The sequence below is a fragment of the Hyaena hyaena genome, unplaced genomic scaffold, assembly GCF_003009895.1.
Source record: "Hyaena hyaena isolate Hyena2069 unplaced genomic scaffold, ASM300989v1 scaffold_200, whole genome shotgun sequence".
Classification (NCBI taxonomy): Eukaryota; Metazoa; Chordata; class Mammalia; order Carnivora; family Hyaenidae; genus Hyaena; species Hyaena hyaena.
In genome coordinates, this window is record NW_024080834.1 from 1,443,626 (window position 1) to 1,464,525 (window position 20,900).

General features: G+C 37.6%; 1 protein-coding gene across 1 annotated transcript in view; it reads left to right on the forward strand.

Annotated features, from left to right (window-relative positions):
- The window catches only part of SERPINI2 (serpin family I member 2), a 30,957-nt gene extending 12,514 nt beyond the window's left edge, over positions 1-18,443 (forward strand). The window contains exons 5-8 of the mRNA XM_039241949.1: positions 6,033-6,130; positions 9,967-10,053; positions 13,156-13,245; positions 18,222-18,443. Of these exons, the coding sequence (XP_039097880.1) occupies positions 6,033-6,130; positions 9,967-10,053; positions 13,156-13,245; positions 18,222-18,298 (352 nt within the window). The 3' untranslated portion in view covers positions 18,299-18,443. The remainder of the gene's footprint in view (positions 1-6,032; positions 6,131-9,966; positions 10,054-13,155; positions 13,246-18,221) is intronic.
- Positions 18,444-20,900: the final 2,457 nt, after the last annotated feature.

Sequence of the window (20,900 nt, forward strand, 5' to 3'; positions counted from 1 at the left end):
TAACAAATGACCACAGACTAGGTGGCTTAAAACAACATAAATTCATTCCTTCCCAGCTCTGGAGGCTAGAAGTCCAAAATCTAGGTGTCAGCAAAGCCACTCTCCTCAAGACCCTGTTGAATCCTTTCTTGCCTCTGTGCCCAGTTTCTGGTGGTGATCCAGAATGTTTGGTGTTCCTCTGCTGATAGATGCACTACTCCAATCTTTGCCTCTATTGTCACATGCCATCTCTCTTCACATGGCATTCTCCTTTCTTACAAGGACACCAGTCATATTGGATTAAGGGCCCACTCTCTTCCATTATGACCTTGACCTAGCTAATTGCATCTGCAATGACCCTATTTCCAAATAAGGTCACACTATGAGGTACTGAGGGATAGGACTTTAACATATGAATGGGGGTGCACAGTTCAATCCATGACACCAACTATACTAAGTTCTGTTAATATAAAGCCAAATAAAAGCTTCTTTGGTGGCAAAATTTAGTAAATGCCAAAAAGAGAAAAATTAATCGTAAGAATCCCTGTATGTTAGTAACACTAGGAAGGAACATGTGAGTGACTATTTAGATTTTAGTTACTATTTAGGAAACACTTCTTTTCCTTTGATATATGACTAGTTTAGAATCAAGGCCAATAGGATAGAGTATAGTCTAAAAATGCTCGAGTGCTTTCTAGTGTTTATTATTTGTAACATACCAGATATCTAGTTTTGAAATTACCCTGTGTTAGTTATCAGCTAACTTTGTCTAAATATTATGTGGGATTCTACAAACATCAGAGTAGTCAAAATTCCTCAGCTTGAAGAATCTGACACACGTTTTCTATGTATCAGATCTTCTCTATATAAGAAACATTCTGAGAACATGCTCTTATGATTAAGTGTATGGGCAAAAGTGATAATTTATACATGCAGATAAGGTGAATAAAGAAGTAACTTTCATTATGTAGCATTTTAACTTTGTAGACCATTTAAAGTATTTTTTTAAGTTAATTTATTTATTTTGAGAGAGACAGAGATGATGCAAGCAGTGGAGGGGTAGAGAGAGAGAGAGAGAGGGAGGGATAGAGAGACAAAATTCCAACCAGTTTCCACTCTGCCAGTGCAGAGCCAGATTCAGGGCTCAAACTCTGGAAACTGTGAGATCATGACCTGAGCCAAAAGCAAGAGTTGGACACTCAACCGAGTCACCCAGTGCCCCTAATTTAACATATTTTAATACTAAATGTTGGGGCGCCTGGGTGGCTTAGTCGGTTAAGCGTCCGACTTTCGCTTAGGTCATGATCTCACGGTTCGTGGGTTCGGGCCCCGCGTCGGGCTCTGCGCTGACTGCCAGCTCAGAGCCTGGAGCCTGTTTCAGTCTGTGACTCCCTCTCTCTCTGACCCTCCCCTGCTCGTGCTGTCTCTCTCTCTCTCTCCTAGAAATAAATAAAAACCTTAAAAAAAATTAAAAAAAAATACTAAATGTTGTGGCTCTACAGTCTGACTTGGTTACATTTTGCATTTTACAGAGAAGGAAACTGAGTCACTCAGTTATGATCTTACTGGTTTGCTACTTCCTGGAAATTTTATCTCCTGCTCCAAAGCACAGATTTATTGAGACCCCACTATGGACAAGGAACAGGAACGGATGCAAAGTGATGGACATGTTCCTTATGGATAAGATGGTTACCACTTAGATGGAGTGGTGCAACATCTGTACAAGAAATTTATTAGCAATATACAGTGGTACACAGTAAATATTAAAAGAAAGGTCTGATCAGTAAGCACTAAGAGGTTTGTGAAAAAAAAAAGAGAGAGAGAGAGAGAGAGAGAAGAAGGGTAAGGGAGCACCAGAAACTGGAGTTATTAAAAAAAAAAAAAAGGCTTTATGGAAAAAGTAAGACCTTGAACTGGGCTTTAAAGGAATTGAGGAGAATGGGGCACCTGGGTGGCTCAGTTGGTTGAGCATCTGACTTCCGCTTAGGCCATGATATCACAGTCCATGCGTCTGAGCCCCATGTTGGACTCTGCTGTCAGCTCAGAGCCTGGAGCTGCTTCGGATTCTGTGTCTCCCTCTCTCTCTGCCCTCCCTACCCCCCAACTCACAGTCTTTCTCTCTGTCTCTCAAAAATAAATAAACATTAAAGAAAAAATTTTTTTAAAGAATAGAGGGGCACCTGGGTGGCTCAGTAAGCTAAGTGTCTGGTTCTTGATTTTCACTCAGGTCATGATGTCACAGTTTGTGGGTTTGAGCCCTGCATCAGGCTCAGTGCTGTCACTGCAGATTCTCTCTCTCCCTCTCTCTCTCTCTCCCCCACCCTCACCTGCATACACATTCTCCTTCTGTCCCTCTCTCTCTCAAAATAAATAAATAAACTTAAAAAAAAAAAAGAATCAAGAAGGCTTAAGTCCCATATTATAAAGGGGTGGCTCAGTTGGTTAAGTGTCCGACTTCGGCTCAGGTCATGATCTCATGATTCATGAGTTCGAGCCCTGCATCAGGCTCTGTGCTGACAGCTAGCTCAGAGCCTGGAGCCTGTTTCAGTCTGTGACTCCCTCTCTCTCTGACCCTCCCCTGCTCACGCTGTCTCTCTCTCTCAGAAATAAATAAAATATTAAAAAAATAAAATAAAATAAAATAAAAAGTTTTCTTTACATTTATTTTTGAGAGACAGAGCATGAGTGGGGGAGGAGCAGAGAGAGAAGGAGACACAGAATTCTAAGTAGGCTCCAGGCTCCGAGCTGTCACCACAGAGCCCGACAAGGGTCTCGAGCTCACAAACACTGAAATCATGAACCAGAGTCAGATGCTTAACCGACTGAGCCACCCAGGCACCCCAATTCTCAGTTTTAATATGTATCGAACATCCCTTATAGTGCCAACACTGTCCTAGATGCTGCCTCTCTTCACCATCTCATTTAATCCCCAAGATAAATTTGATTAGGTATCAGTTTTTATATGTACATTACAGATGAGGCACAGAGAGGTAAACACCTTGCCCATGGTTACATAGCTAACACATGGCAGAGCAAACACTATGAAAGTCAGAAAACAGGTGTAATATAGGCAAGCATGAGGGAGAGCACAGAACAGAGCAAGTGTTCGTGACACAGTGAGAAGCATGAGCTGTAGAGTGGCAGTGTCAAGGAGATAACACCTTCCATAGGACATGAAGTATGTTCTTACTGTGCTAGAAATCAATCCCAGGTCTGGCCAGCTTTGGATCTCTAAACAGGTGAACGCGAACTGTATGGGTGAAAGAAAGTGATCTCAGGGTCAATGAAGCTGAATATGAGAATAGAAGTGTCATGACCAGCTGCAGTAGTGATTACAACATGCTCTCTTACTTTAACTTACTGGGCACTGATACCAATTGGAATCTTGACTTTATATTAAACAGTGTCCACATGTGTTTTGTATGTGACAGAAGGCGTTTTTAGTTCACCCCTTGAGACTAAACAGAGTATTTTATACATAGACACACACAGACACAGACACATAAATACACACACACAAATATACTCTAGGTGACTGGTTAGAGAGTGACCAGAAACTACCATGTACTCATACAGTAGTCTAGGCTCACCAGTGTCCAGGATTATGTTATGTTTTTATCCTCATGGGCAGACCTGAGATTTGATTTGGTTGGCTCTAAACCTGAACATCCCAAGGATGACTCAAGCCCACTCTATGAAGACTGGGATTTCAAATATTGAGGATAGGAACCCCAAGAGAGATCCATCCAAAAGCTTTGTGTCAAACAAGAGTTCTGAGTGTAAAGGGTAAGGAAGGAACAACACCAATCCACGATAGGGCCTGCAGACCAGAAGTGGATCCATCTTAAAATAGAAATTCTCATTTTTTTTCTTCATTTTCTGCACCTGTTATCTATGTTAAACCCTTTAAGCCCAATGCTTCTGCCTGGCAGTAATTGCTGGCTTTTAGGCAAATAGAGAATGTTTACATATGCTAAAATATTCATTTCATGATTACTTAATTGTTAATTGTCTATCCAGTCTTTTTGTCGCTTATTCTTTTTTTCTTTAGATGTATCCTTTACAATTTTAGATGAGGGTCAAGGGAAAGGGGAAATGAAACCACATCTAAAATAAATATTAGGACTCACAAAAATTGGACGAGGTACATAATTAACACTGTATATATATTGATCAAGATTATGATTTGAAATTATATTTTGATGAGAAGGCAATGTGGGTTAGCACATTAACTTTGGCTTGGAATGGACCTGAATTTGAATCCCAGCTCTATCTCCTATCTTGAACTTGAGTCTGGAAACCATCACCTTCTCTTCTTCACTTTCTTAAATAATGGAAATACTAACTTTCTCAGGTTTCTGTGAAGATTAAAAACTGTAATCTATATTAAATGTCTGACACATGGAAGTGCTGCTTCACACCTGGCTATTCATGGCTCTAGTAATTACGGACAATTAGAAACTGGCTGTAGATTATACTTTTATTAAATGGTTGAATGGGTTTCTATTGCTGTAGGTTTCATTGGGCTATATTATAAGCAGGACTATAGCTTCAATGACTGTCCACTGATAATTAGGCATTATTAAAAGTTGTAATAAGTCCTGCAGTATTCTGGTCATTATCCTTAAACTATTATACTAAAAATAGCCATTTTTAGGTGAACTAGAACATTTATTTTCCACCTGTTAGATGCCTATACTCCATTTAGTTGTTAAAAAGAATGTGGTAATAAAAACAGGAAAAAAAATGAACACTTCAAACCCATCATGTTGCATATTATCTTTCTTAGCTGGAACTGAGAAGAAAGAAGCTGATTTTAAATCACTATCCATAGATTTTAATGTCCATGTTGTACCCATACTCAGAGCTCTGAATAAGTTAATATTTTCCAGAAGTATATAATATTTTACCAAGATATAATTCAGGCCCAGTAAATTTCTTACATAGCATGTTCATCATTTTCAAGAACTATAATTAAGAAGCCTGCTCAGTATTTGGCAACTAAAACAGTGATCTAATTGGGCTGATTGTTCAAGCTAATTTCTCACCCCTGGTACGGGCCTACCTATTAGCAAGCAAAGATTCCGTCCTTGACCAGCTTTGTCTGTCTCCAAACTGGAGAATACAGTTCACAGACTGAGCTCCTCAGGCAGAACCTGGTTTGGAATTTCACTGATGTAAGAAATACACAGAAATCCCTGTTCTTTTCTTTCATAAAGTTTCCAACCTGGTTTTAAAATGCACACGGATGCTTCTGGCATCTATAAAGTCGGTAAGGACAAGTTTTTCTTTTTGCTTCCTTTTTAGTGAAACGGTAAAGTGAGGTTCAGTGTTCTGTTAACTTGGAATCACACATCAGCCGGAGAGACTCTCTGAGAGTCTCTGGATAAGGTCTTCACATCAGGCAAATTGAGGTTCAAAGACTTGTGTGGAAGCTAGAGCCCTGCATTGGAAGTCGTGGCCAGCAATTTTTTTTGCCTCCTATAATTTTTATCTTTTATTTTATTTAAAAGAAATTGAATTCCCTTTCTATCTTTTATCCCCTTTACAGAACCTATCGGGAAGACATTAGATGTGTCCATAAATTGAAGGACGTCATATCAGCTATGACAATGGTTGGGAAGAACAACAGATTATTAATGCTTCTCTGTACTTCAGTAGCCAAAAGTTCAAGGGCTGTTGGTTCCTCTTCTCTTTCCACAGTATTTTGGATGCATGCCAGGAACCATCTTTGATGGTGTGAAAAACACCAAGTAATTGAAAACTTAGAACTCTCATCCTGTTTTGTTAGATAATTACAACTTCAAAAAAATATAATATTTTCTTCCCCCTTCCCACCAACCATTTATCTGGGAAGCAAGTTATTAGCAACTTCAGAACTGCTCAGTGGAGCTCGGGGAAAATGGTATTATATATGAGGAAATGCAATTGGGATAATAAAAACAAAGACTTCACATTATAATCTCTTCCAAGTCATCCATTTTATAGAAAACATTTTGGTAGCATAAAGGTGCACAGGTTTTCAAGACTTTTCCTCTTCCTTTTTTTAACAGATTTAAAGTCGAACAAAAATTAGACTTCAAAGAAGCTTTGTATTCTTTGAATATAACTGAGATATTTAGTGGTGGCTGTGACCTTTCTGGAATAACAGGTAGTATGATAAATACGTCTTATATTATTATGTTAATATGTTTTCCTGGTAATTCTGTTAACTGACTGATCTGAAAGAGCATTCAGCCCCAGAAAACACATACACGATGACTAAATGTCATAGTCATGTTGAGCTGTCTGTAAACAAGCACTTTATTTTGCATTTAAGTCATTTTCCTTAATGAAAGTCAGAAAGCATTTTGGAATGTGAGATAAGCCGTCTATCCATGCTTGTAATAAAACTGTGTAGGTAAAGTATTATAGGGGCTTTTATTTCAGCCCTGTTTGGATTTCCTTATCTGAATAATGGAAATTACAACTTCGAGTCTCTCCTCTAAGCAGAGCTAATAAAACTCTTATAAACCCATTTGCAAATGTTAATTTGGTAATATTGGAGCCCATGAAATAGGCACCCATAAGCTGCTGGATGATGAACGTAACCTAGAAACTGTAATGCCACAGCTTGCAGATTTAGCTGGAAACTAACCACACATCCGAGGAGATGGAGCCTTTATGCTAACTCACACCTGGGAAACCGCACTTGGCTAAGAAGCTCACTCACACAACAAAGCCCAAGACAATCTTTTATTTTTTCTTGTCCTGGCAGTACCCACTAGTTCAACAATAACTAGCTAAAAAGAAAAAAAATGGACAAAGAGGGCCAATATGTCTCCAGTTTCTTACCTGCTTTTAAAGTCAGGCTTCAGTTTTATAAAAAAGGGCCTAACCATAAAAGCTTGTCTGTCTGATGGGGTTTTGTATCATCACATGGAAATATTGTATATTCCTATGTAAATTTCTGGGTTTTAGAGAAGTATTCATTAATCTATTCACTCATCAATTATGCAGGTAAATGAATGGAATGAGTGAGCTTTCCTGGTGGAGGAGGTGGGTGGGGTACACTGGTGACAGATGTTCATTATTACCTTCACACATGATTTAGCTACTTGTTCTCACACTGACAGATAGATCTGACTTCTCTGACAATTTCATCAACATCAGGAATGAGGCAGTCGACGTTAAATACTGCAGCACGATGCTATCTAAGTGTGCCCTGGAACACAGCCACTTCGCCAACCTAAAATAAACCAAGCCATTTGTCAAGCACCTCTTCCTGTTAGACTTCTTTCTGGCCTTCTGAAGCTCCCTTGCTATATCTCAGACATTTAAAACAGCCGCTCATCCTGCAAATCTTCAGGGATTTGTGACTTCTATAAAATTTCCTTTTATAGGCAGATTTATCACGAAAAGACCTCCAAAATGCTTTATAAAAGAATTTGTGCAAGTGGATAACCTTAAGTAGAGAAAAACAAATATCTAACACTTTCTGCTCTTTCTCTCCTGAGTTGCCTATTTGAATTGCTTTAACTGCTTTGGTTCTGTCTTGCTGCCTGAAATAAAATAGCCACTGGCCCTACATTTGGACATTAGGAAAACAGTAAATTCCCTGCTATCCCTACATACCATTTGTACAATAAACATTCACTAAAAGTCCAACACTAGTGCCGTGGGATATTTACACAAGAGCTACTCTCCTAGACTTATGTAATTCACAAGTTTTGAGTGAAATGTTTTCAGACAGTTACTTTGTAAACCTGGAGATATATTTGACTTCACACAGTTATTACTTCTTCCATTACCTTTAGTAAAATATTTAACCTTTCTGAGCCTCAACTTTCTAATTTGTTAAATGAGATAATAAATTCCAGTGGTAAAAAAAAATGGAAGGATGTATGTAAATCTCCTCATTCAACATCTGACACAGAGTAGATGCTCAATAAATGCTAAATGCAAAAAAAAAAAAGTGGGCACACTAATATTTATTTGGGTATCTTCTAGCAAAGCTGTAAAAAGTTTCTCCTCCTCTTAATCGAACAAAGATGTACTTGGAATTTTCATAGAAAAGGAAAAAATAATATTACAAACCAGAGAAATCAGTGAATTTATGGAGTCTAGATTCCTTACTCATCTATTGTCTGTCAAGTCCCATTGTTTTCCTGAGACCAGGCCCACTTTGTGGTCAGACAGGATACATGAGACCAGAAGCCTAGTCTAATAGCCATGGAGTCACTTGATCTGGTACCAGTGCTGAAGTGAAGTGAAATTCTCTGCTCCATCCCAACATGCTTTTTGTTCTTCACCCTTGCCTTGGTATGGGGCTCTAGGTCGTCTACTCTGGGCGCCATATGTGAATCTTGCCTTATTTCAAGTAGTCCTCAGGAAAGAACACACTTAACTTACCCAACCTTATAATAGACCATTCTATTGCACTTCAAGATGTGTATGCCCCCCTTTTCCATCTCACAGGTCTCTGCCGCTGGACGTATTCATATCCTTTGATTTATTTGTTTGACAAGTATTTATTCTTTGCCAAATACATGCCAGGAAGTTTTCTAGGGATGCATAAAATGGACAGAGTTCCCCTTCCAGTGAAGTTTATATCTGCTGATGAATAATTAACAAGTAATTAGTTAATTAAATAGTGAGGTGATGGATGCTGTGAATTAACTAAAATAGCATCATGGAATAAAAGGTGATTAGGTCAGATAAAAGCTGACTTAGGGCCGGGAAGAGAACACTGGATTGGGAAGTAACATTTTGGGAGGACCTAAAGAACAAGGGAGCTAGTCAAGGAAAATTCTGGAGAAGGGGGGTTTATGTAGGAGAGTTAGAGTTCATGCCTTCATACCTGACCTTGAGCTGGAGCTACTGCCTGAGGAGAGGAGAGTAGCAGAGATAATCAGGGGCCCAGATAAATTCATCACAAGCAATTTGGAGTTTATTTTTAGGGAGCCATTTTTTATGTAAATATCCCTTTGATGACTTCTCTCTATCTTGCCTGAGGGCCTCTGCCTTTCTGTAAGCTGTCACAACTGGTTCCCCAATAGTAAGGTATTTCTTCCTGAATCCTTCTAAATCTGGTGGTCTGGCTGGAGTCTGACTCATCACATCAGCTTTCTCTCTCAAGAGAGACAGAGCTCCCTTTTCTCCTTTCTCTTCAAGATTCCAGGCCCCTCGTCCTTCCTCCACCTTCTGGCCCCAACTGAACGTATGACCATGTTTCTGCGGTCTCTCTGGGGAACGCTGTCAAACCTAAGTGGTCCTGACACAGCAGGAACGGCTGATGGCTTCTGAACTTGTGGCTTCACATCCCCCTTCTCAAGGAGACTAGCCCCACAGGACACAAGATCAGAAACGCTTCACACACACATCAGTTCCACCAAGGGGAGATGAGGGGCATGTTCTCTCAGCTTGTATCCACACCGGAAGAGAATGTTGTAAGACACTATCTTAACACTGGGAAATTTGACAGGTTTTAAAGCGTAGCTCTGAAGTGATTTTGTAACAGATGACACAAAAGCTCTTTAGACTTTCACGGCCTCACCAGTCTTGAAAGAAAGTAAATTTTGTTTTAAAGTCAGATCACAACTGAGTACAGAGTTTGAAAGGCAAGTTGGCTTTGAGGTTGAATACATAGGGTGGGATTAATTCAAATCTGCAAAGCCTCTTTCATCTTGTCTGTAGACCATAGCTAAGGGGGAGGAAACCTTCTGTCCATACAAATATTTCACTTAGTGGGATACCTGATTTGAGGCTTATCCTGTTCTGTCTTTTCTTTTGTATCTGGGCTAAACTCGATCTCTCTCTCTCTGGGTCTCTGTACCATTTCTGCAAGAGCTAAACCTAAACCACCATCATCTATAGCAAATTAAGTAACTTGGAGTGAGTTTGGGGCTTTTTATCTTCTTCCTTTTCTTTGTTCGTTTGAAAATGGGTCCCAACGAGTAGTGGCTCTGACATTTTAGTCCTTAAATACACTCTCATATTTTCCAACAGATTCAGCTGAGGTGTTTGTTTCCCAAGTCATGCAACACGTTTTTTTTGAGATAAATGAAGATGGGAGTGAAGCTGTGGCGTCGACTGGTAGGACAATGGTTTCATGAGCAGCCGTGAGAACAGACTTGGGGGAGAATTTGTGGCATTAGGGCACTGGCGTTTCTGCGGTACTCAGATCTCCCATTTCCCTCCTGCTGTCTAGTACATTATAGGAAAACAAAGAGAAATTGGTTGTATAAGCTATTTTTGCATCTCTGCGGCCACCACTTAATAAAAAAAGAAGAGAAAGGATTTGGTTAGGAGATGAGGCCCATCTACTGATATTTGCTTATTTGTAAATGGGATTTTACCTGCCAGTGAGGAGATAGGACCTGCGGAGGAAACTGTGGGCTGGCTCAAACATGAAATCATTATTGTCCAGGAATGCTTACTCTTAAGGGATTGTATTAATTTCATTCTTCTATTACATCAGGTAAGTCCCTACTCTTCTCATATGGTTTTCGTCATTACCTCTATGCCAGTGGCTCTCAAACTCAGCTGCACATTAGAATCACCTGGAAAGCTTTTTAAAATCCTATGCCCAGTCCACCTCCTAAAATAATTAGTGCCTCTGAAGATGCAATCCAAACTCTGACATTTTCCTCTGTTTCCCTACATGGTTTAAATGTGTATCCAAGATTGAGAACCATTGCTCTCCAGTGGCTTCCGGCCACTTGCTCCGGCAAGAGTAGTGCCTAGACCGGCCACATCAGCATCACTTGGGAACTTATTAGAAATGCACACCCTCTGGCCCAACCCCAGACCTACATAATCAGAATCTTTGTTTTCCAAGGTCTCTAGGTGATATGTGTACACATTACACTGTGAGAACCACTCCGTTTGATAGATTTCCTTGAACGAATGGCATTTTGAATAATATCTAGGCTGCATACACGTGATACTCAAAAATAATTGGAGGAAATTTCATTAGAAATGCAAAAGCCACTTTGATGAATGTCTCATAAGTCTGTTTTAATTCTTCACACTCTTCTGATCTTATCTAATATGTAAAAGATAGGCACCCTTTAAACCATCTTATTGATACATTTCTATAGATTTATATCCATGGCACTAATTTCTCGGTTAATTTGTAATGCTGTGTAGTGCTAATGGATTTTGACATCTGAATGGGTCACATTAGACTCCCACTACCATTCTGTCATCTCCTGAAGGACTTTGCATTACTGTGCTCGAGGAACTTAAATTGGAGGAGATGGGGTATTTCAATCTTGGAGAAATAAAAAAGTTGCATTGAATGAAGTGTTGGCTTATGTAGACAAATTTTCCAGCTGTTTTTACATAAAAGTCCTGACAGATCATCATCTGATCCTCTCATTATATTGGTGAAGAAACAGGCCCACAATGTGAAGTGGGTTGCCAAGGGCCATACTGGTAATTGACAGCAGAGTATGAACTCTAATCAGGTTCCCTGACTTCAGGTTCAGAGCTCTTTCTAGTATCACCCACTGCCTCTGTTGTTAAGTTTAGAGTTCTCTAAGAGGCCATAACAATCATTCAGGGATCAGCAGGCACCCTGATGTATTACACATCCAAATAGTTTTTAAGTGTGAGCATTTTGACTTTTAGGCATCTGCTCATTGGAGGCTCAAGAACAAAAAAAGCTCCAGCTTCACCCAAATGAGAACAACAGTGACACTGACTAGGCTTTTTTGTATTCTCTCATCAATTCAGCCGTAATTTGCTTGAGTACATAATTGCTTGCATTTGCTGATAATTTGGGCATCATAGCCCCGATATTTCAGGTAGGAGGGTGCCATGCATTTTGTATTTTGTGCTTGATTTTGAAGAGGATAACAATATGGCACCCCAAAATTAGCCACTTTGTCAGAAGGGTTGTTTTGAGCTGGAGAAAACTGAGAAACAGCACATTAAAAAGAGCTCTCTGCTCTCCCTTGGTCTGCCCAAAAGCAGGACATGCATTTCCTTGTGAAGCTGTCTCTTTTCTTCTCTCCCATATCGGGAGAAGAAGAACAACCTTTACCACAGAAGATGAAAACTGGCAGTGAAATGAGTCTGCATAACAAACCCTACTGCATAACCCTCTCATACCATTAATTTTCCCTATATATTTACCTTCCCACAAGTTATTGCCCCCAGAAGCAGAAGCATGCCCCACTTCTGTTTTTTGTTTGTTTGTTTGTTTGTTTCTTTTTTTTGGCCGAGTCTCTTCTCCACAATTTACCACACTTTGTTAAATGGGTAAATAAGCTCTCAAGGTTAACATTTTTGGGAGTATTTACTTCTTCTCTGTGAAGCTCCTCTGGAGACATATAATGAACCATTTTTTCTGTTAATGTCTTTTGTCAGTTTAATTTGCACACCCCAGTCACAAACAAAGAGTGTAGAGGACACATTATTTTCCTTCTCTACCATTATTTTTCAATGCTGATCATTCATGTTGTATTTCTTAAAATGATTTTTTTTCATGACTCTGAAAAACTTGTGTGAAAACATTGCAGTATTGGTAAAGAAAACATCTGAATTCAGTGTAGAAATAGGAAAATATCCAATCATTTAAATTTACCCACTCTAAATGTTGGCAAATGCTACAATGGAGCCACATGATATAAATTATCATAGTAAATAATTATTAAAGGCAACAAATCTCTGTTTCTAGTCATATAATAAAAACCCCATATTTATAGTACAAAGCCTAAAAGCTCTGAGAAGAATGATTCTGGAAAAGTTTTAAAAAAATAAATTTGAACTCAGATGTGATTACCACAAGCCTGAACAGCAAAAGTAAAGTACAAACATATCTGGGTAGGAATTAAGAGTTGAAACCTTATAAGAATAAACCATATAATATAAATAAAAAGTGAGCAGAAAAAAGAAGAAAATTTTCAGCTGCTTTCACTAAATTGAATCGAGTATCTGGCTTTCTTCTTCACTGAACATAAATGTGAAGTTAGAATTATTCCATGAATAATCCAATATTTGTTCTTCTGCCCTTTGATTTTTAAATTTATTCTAAATTCCTCTGCATTTTGAAACTGGTTCTTTTTTTCCCCTACATGTTAACTCCTAAAGCAAAATTACTTTTCCTGTCTACAAAAAAGTATTATGGATATATTTTCTTTACTCATTCTTAATGTGAACATCTAACTATCTGTTGTCTCTGTTTCATAGGCGTGAACATCCCTGTGATTATGAGTCTGGCTCAAAACCAATTTATAGCAAATCATCCATTTCTGTTTATTGTGAAGAATAGCCCAACAGGTATCTTTTGGAGAATTCTCTGGGGGTAACTGCTTACATTAAACAGACCTAGTTCTACCTGCTATTTGGTTTTTATTTTAAGTTTATTTATTTATTTTGAGAGAGAGAGAGAGAGAGAGGGAGAGAGAGAGAGAGCTCTTCTGAGACGGAGAGGGACAGAGAGAGAGAGAGAATCAGCACAGAGCCTGATATGGGGCTTGATCTCTTGAACTGTGAGATCATGACTTGGGCCAAAATTAAGAGTCAATTGCTTAACTGACTGAGCCACCCAGGTGCCCCTGGCTGTTAACTGTAATCTATATATCTGAGATCATTTATTGCTTCAATTTATTAAATTTATTGCAATTTAAAAAATTTATTCTTTCAGTGGCTATTTGTTGAGTGCCTCTTTTATACCAGGTATTAGATTTTAGAGGTGACAGGGGTTTAAAATAGGGTAGTGGTAGTAATAGCTGCCAACACCGCTATTATACACACTAGCCATTTTAAATACCCATCTAAGCTAACACCATCCCAACAGCTTAGGTATTTGACCAATAACAACACAGAAGCTCAGAGAGAGGTTATGCCATTTGTCTGAGGTCATACAGCTGGAAAACGGCAGAGGGGAGATAGAACCTGTTTGTCTTGGAAGACAACTCTCTGTGATGTCACTGCAGGAGTGGAAATTGGGAGTTGCACATTGTGAAATTTTCAGAGGTACATTCCCAAAGAAGAAGTGACTAGCTATGAACTTGAGTGGGAGGGAGAGGTCAAATATATGCAAATATATGCAAATCTCCACTGTGGGCTGTTGGTGAAAGATGATGCAGTTATAGCCACAAAAGGTAGAGGTAGTTGTGGATTGGATTGCATTTGACACAATCTCAACAGGTGGAGTGTTTGGTCATGGGCTCTGCACACAGTGTCAGTATCCCTGGAGACTGAGTGTGAACATGGGCATCAAACTGGGCTCAAGTTCCAGCTCTGTTAACTACTAGTTGTAAGACAGGTCAGTTATACCTCCTAAGCCATATTCTCTCCACCTCCAATTTAAGCATGATATTAGTACTCATCTCCTAAAGTAAAAGAATATATGAAGCCTGTAATACTATGCCTGACACATAGTATTCATTATGAATAAATCAACAACTATAGATGACTGAATGACTGAATACATGAAGGAAGGAAGGAAAATGGAAAAGTTGCTCTGTATAAATTGAGTTACATGGGAAAGAGACATAGTTAATTTCAGATCTGAATCTGTTAGATTAGTTAATGATGATGCTGATACTTTTGGCCCCCTAACAGATATTCCAGTGTCTATTTTTAGGCTCCATGAAATCAGTGCTGAGTGATCCTTTCAAAAGTTATATCTTGGAAACAAAGAGGCAGTTTTAAATTTGCTGAGATTGCATTAACACAACTTTAATCCCAGTGGTGGATGTGTCAGTGTTAAAAGATATTCTAAGAATGTCATTTGATCTATAGGTCTTTAACCTTTGTACAACTCTAATTTCTCACAATTAGTATATAATTATCAAGTATGGAGAACAGAAAGAAATGGAGCTGCGTTGGACATCAGTGTATAAGGAAATAATTTAGAATAATGATGTTTGACTCTCAATTTTCTAAGTTGATGACCACGGCCATGTAATAGCTATCCGTCAAGCAGCAGTGAGAATTCAAACCCCCAAATAATCCATTTATTTATTTTTTTGTGATAATGCTTAACTGTCAGACCTTAATGGCAATTTCTACTGTTTCGTGATCTTCATTGTAATGAGACTTTCTAAACTGGGATTACTCCCTTAAAGTATTGTTTAAAATGAATGGCTACTCATTTATTGGGGGCTGTAAATCATTGCCATATAAAATGTAGATTGGGCTATTATCTTAAGACAATATACATTCAGTGATTTGTTTATTTTCTTCTCACAAATGAACTGAGGAAATTATTGACGTTGATGAAAATGGTGCCTTAGCATAACATAGTAAACTACTAAGTGGCTTAACACGTTACATAAAATATATTCATTTGATGATTTCTGAAGTATGAAGATGAATGATTTTAGATTTATATAATCAATTTTTATCTAGATTTAATATTTTCTTTCATTCAAACAGTCCTCTTTTGCAAAATCCAAGCATTATTTGTATTTTTCTATCATGTTAGTCTCATATATCAGTATATTCACCCGAAGCTCCTATTAAGCCAAACTTGCAGGGAAATGAAGAATACTTTTTTTCTTCCTTTAGGCTGAGGGTGTAGACCTGTGTTAGAGATTTTCAGAAGAAAATTGTGAAAGATGCTACATGAAATGTGCCATTTCTTAGAGAGTGAATTATGATTCTAAAACTGACAGTACTCCACACACAATAAAAAGTATATTGTGTTTAGAATTCTTTCAGGTTTTGGGTTTGAAGAAGCAGACTGCAGTAAATCTGTTAAGAAACACTTCTTCTGGCTTTGGTTATGCTATTGTATTTTAGTATTAGATGATAAAAGTTGCTTCTATCTGATGGTGATGTATGAATATGTTGATTAAATATGGGGGACATCTCTTTGAGAAGGGAGAATGTAGAGAAACATGAAAACAATCATTTCTGCTTCAGCCTACCTCTATATCCATTCCTGTTATGTCTGACAAGAGTTAGCTAATCCATCCAATTTAGTGGAGAATAGATTGGTGACTTCATATGGACTCTATTCAAAATGTGGTTCTCGTTGGTCAAAGAAACAGATTGAAAAGACTGAGACAAATGGCTTTTACGTAATGTCTTCTGCTTCTGAGTATTTAAAATTTTAAATTATTGCCTTCAATTATGAGGTTAGTTTCCATAAAAGTGACTTTAAAAATTTCCCAAACAATTCCAATAAGCATTTTAATGCTGTAGAGTTATAAATATACAACCATCATTGCTGATTCCTATTGTGACAAAATCCTGGGAAAGTTATTTATGTGTTTCCATCTATCTGAAAAACAGGAGTATTTATTTTATTTTTCTTGAAGTTATTTTGACAATTTTGAGGTTAACTATTATTGATTATAATCATAAAATGAAAAAACCTACTGGAGATTATATCTATTTCCATGTACTGCCTCTCCTAAGAATGTCTGTCTTCGGACTTAACACTGTAGAGTTAATGAAAAAGAACTATTATTTCAAATACATTTCAGTATAATTTTCATTAGCTTTAAACTTATGTAAAATTTATTTTATCGCTTTTGAAATTCACATTTATTAGTTTTCTCTCTATATATGTGTGTTTATAATTATATTACTATAATTTATTATTATTTATTTATTTGATATATATTTGATATATATCAAATAATTTATTTGTTTTATATATATATATATACACACACACACAGACATATATACATACAGTGTGCTCTTGGGTTTGGTGGTAGATTATATACACACACACACACACACACACACATATACATACAGTGTGCTCTTGGCTTTGGTGGTAGATTCCCGTGATTCATTGCTTACATACAACACTCAGTGCTCATCTCAACAAGTGCCCTCCTCAATGCACGTCACCTATTTCCCTCTCTCCCCTACCCCCACATAAACCCTCAGTTTGTTCTTCATATTTAAGAGTCTCTTATGGTTTGCCTCCCTCTCTGTTTGAAACTATTTTTTCCCTTTCCTTTCCCCCATGGTCTTCTGTCAAGTTTCTCAAGTTCCATTTATGAGTGAAAACATATGATATCTGTCTTTCTCTGACTGAGTTATTTCACTCAGCATAATACTCTCCAGTTCCATCCATGTTGTTGCAAATGGCAGGATTTCATTCTTTCTCATTTGCCAAGTAGTATTCCATTGTATATATAACCCACATCTTATTTATTTATTTATTTATTTATTTATTTATTTATTTCTGAAAGAGAGAGAGAGACAGTGTGATCGGGGGCGGGGGGGTCAGAGAGAGAGGGAGATACAGAATCTGAAGCAGGCTCTAGGCTCTGAGCTAGCCATCAGCACAGAGCCCAATGCGGGGCTCGAACCCACAAACCATGTGATCATGACCTGAGCCGAAGTCAGAGGCTTAACCGATTGAGCCACCCAGGCACCCCATAACCCACATCTTCTTTATCCACTTATCAGTTGATGGAAATTTGGGCTCTTTCCATAATTTGGCTTATTGAGAGCACTGCTATAAACATTGGGGTACATGGGCCCCTATGAATCAGCACTGCTGTATCCTTTGGATAAATTCCTAGTAGCGTTATTGCTGGGTCATAGGGTAGTTCTATTACATATGTCTGTAAGGAATGTAAAAGGCAAGGCAACACTTGGCATTGATCCATTCAAGCTACTTCTCTTACCCTAATTGAAAAGAAAGGTGAATGGATTTTTGACACATCCCTCATTTCTGCTTTGTCCTCTAGTTCTAGGTTCCCTTTCACCTGCAAACACAGAATGGTTGGATTCAGGTGTTTATGTGCGTGCTGTGTATAATATCACCTCAGTGAGGATTTAAAAGCACTAGCAATAGAAAATACTGTTTTTTTTGCAATGAGCTTTGATTCCGAGCTGAAGGAAGACATCTGAGAAGCTGCACTCTTAACCCTAAGGGCTTACGTTACATGCATAAAAATGCCTTAAATTTAAAACTGCAAGTGCCTTAAATTTAAAACTCTACCATGCTCATCACCATTTCATTATATTATGTTTGCCTCTATATTTAGAAGAACACCTCTCTGCTACTTTATTTTTGCCTTCCTGTATGAAAAACAGGACTGATGCATTTTCCATGACAAGCTGTTGTCGGTGTTAATTTACTTCATAAATTAGCGGAAAATTATTAATAATGATATATTTATGTATTTTAGACAAAGGAGAGGGTTTCACTGTTCAACATTGCCTATTTATCTTACAGATAAATAAAAGACTAAATGATTTGTTAAAATATAGAAAGACTAATTATTATCAACTTTTTTCTTCAGTAATTCCTAGGTTTTTTTTCCTTTTCCTAGACTCAATTTTGTTTATGGGAAAGGTGACAAATCCTGACACCCAGAAAATGAAGGGAAGAGATTTGGATTCACTGTAAATGAAAAGCACAGCCTCAGAATATAAGGTGATTCCTGAAAAATAGTTGATCAGTGAAATATCATCGCCTTGCAAATACTTCCTACACATCTTTTTCTGTTTTAACTGTATCTATATTAATCTGTACTAACATAGACATGTATTAATAAGGGAAATTACTAATAAATGATATTGTTCATTTAATGTTTCTGGTCTTTCTGTATGTTTTATAAGGTCTATATGAGTCAAAAGCAGAGAATTTACATAAAATGTTACTTATTAGTGTGTTAGAACAATTTTGTCCAAGATATCTTTGATAGCAGATTCCTATCTTGGGTATCAAAGTCTCTGTATTCCTCAAAAATTGGATCATCTGACCTCCATGTATAGCAGAATCCAGACTGTGCAGAAGTAAGGTCAAGATACAGAGTAGGCCTGATGTGTTTCTCTGGGTGCCATTTAAGACACAGAGATCTAGTATCTATGACCAGTAGATACACTTTAAGTATTTTACTAATCTTAATTTTTTTTTACTTTTTATTTTAATTCCAGTTAGTTAACATGCAGTATTATATTAGTTTCAGGTGTTCAATATAGTGATTCAACAATTCCATACATCACCCAGTGCTCGTCGTGACAAATGCACCCCTTACTCCCCATTACGTATTTCACCCATCAACTCATTCACCTCCCTTCTGGTCACCATCAGTTTGTTCTCTATAAGAGCCTATTTCTTGGTTTCTCTCTCTCTCTCTTTCTCTCTGTCCCTTTCTTTTGATGAATGGATAAAGAAGATGTTATCTATATAGAGAGAGTGGAGGAATATTATTCAGCGATTAAAAAAAATGAAATATTGTCATTTGCAATGATATGGATGGATCTGGAGAGTATAATGCCAGGTGAAATGAGTCAGAGAAAACAAATGCCGTATGATTTCATTCACATGTGAAATTTAAGAAACAAATAAGCAAAGGGAAAAAATCTTAATCTTAACTCCATGTATTACATTTAATATTTGCCATTGTTTCAACTCCTTTTAGGGCGTATCAATTTTTTTCTTCTGATTTATGCTTCAAATGTATAAGTAAAATAATGAGAACTTTTGTAAAATTTTCCTATACATGAAAGTGGCAGCTAAATTAGTGTGATTTAGGGAAGTTGACCTTCTAAGATTTTATAACACTGAACAAAAGACGTATTTGGGCCAAGATTGTAATCTGTAAAAATTAAATGCAGAACTCTTTCTCTGCCTACTCTGAAATGTCAGATCCAAATATTCAAAAGAATACTACATTCCAATGACTTGATAGAACAGGTTTCATTGTTTTTCCATTTTCATGTTAATGATGTAAAGTGTCCTTTTGTTTGTCTTGGCAGCTCTTAGCAGAGAATTTAATGAAAATGGCAACCCATTGTTGAGCTCTAATTACCTGTTAGGCACTGAAGTCAGCATTTAATCTACATTATGTTAAACATACTAAAAAACCCTGTTTTTATAATGTTACCCAATCTTACAGATGAGAAAACTATGGCTCAAAGCCAGCACATAAATTAGTCAGGGACATATAGCAAAATAAATATGGTGGCCTTTACTGTATTTCCAAGTTTGAAGCCCAGAATATCTGAGCTAGAAACTTGTGACCATAATCACTGAGTCATACTTCTTCTAGGTAAGCCCTTCCAAGTAGTACAGATCTTCCCCCTGAAACATTGTGCTAACCAGTCTCAAAAGTCTAGGTTTCTATTTACAGAAAAATCTAGAACAATACCCAAGACATTATGAAGACCAACTTTATAAGTAATTGGGATTGAATAAAACTATAACATAATTGAAAGCAGTGTTCCTTTTTCTAGACTGTCAACTTGAGCTTACTTAGCTATAGCATAGTAAGTGCTAATCTACATGTTAATAATATACCACAAGTTTGTTGCTCATCATGGAGCTGGTTTAAAAATATACTTCCACAATTCGGGAAGAGAAGAGTAATAGGCTAAGAGGAGAGGGGTTGTCTTTAAGTCTGTCCACTTTCCTGACTCCTTTGGACTGGTGAGCCTTAGGATCCTCTCCATGTGTAACACGTCAGTTTGCTCTGGAGAATTATCCATTCTTTCCAGAAGTATTAACTGAGCTACCACCTTGTTCCAGGAATTGTTCTGGGCACAAGGAATATACCAGTGAACAAATCTGATGAAGGTCTCTGCCTTCATGGAGCTGACATTTTACTGATGGCAGAAAGATAATAGCCAGTGAACAAAGAAAACAGGATAAGGAAATAAGAAGGGATTTATAAATGAGACTATGTCATGAGGTGACTGTCCAAGCTTTAAGTTAAATAGTTTCATAATGTTTCTAATGTATTTGCTTTTATTTAGTAAGATCTGCCAAATGTCTGCCTCAGCTTCCCTCGTCTAGTGCCTGATTTTGCGCTGTCAGATTTTTCTTCCCTGATTTCATGCTCTGTATCAGGTAGGTGTTACTTCTGCTTCAAAAGGAGAGCATTTAAGATTCTTATCAGAGAGGGTGTAGCTTTCTGGTTTGGGTTCAAGCTGAAAATCCCCTCTTTCCTCCCTTCCAGGTTCAAGAAACATAGTTGCCACAGCACTTTTAAGATTAAAACCTTTAA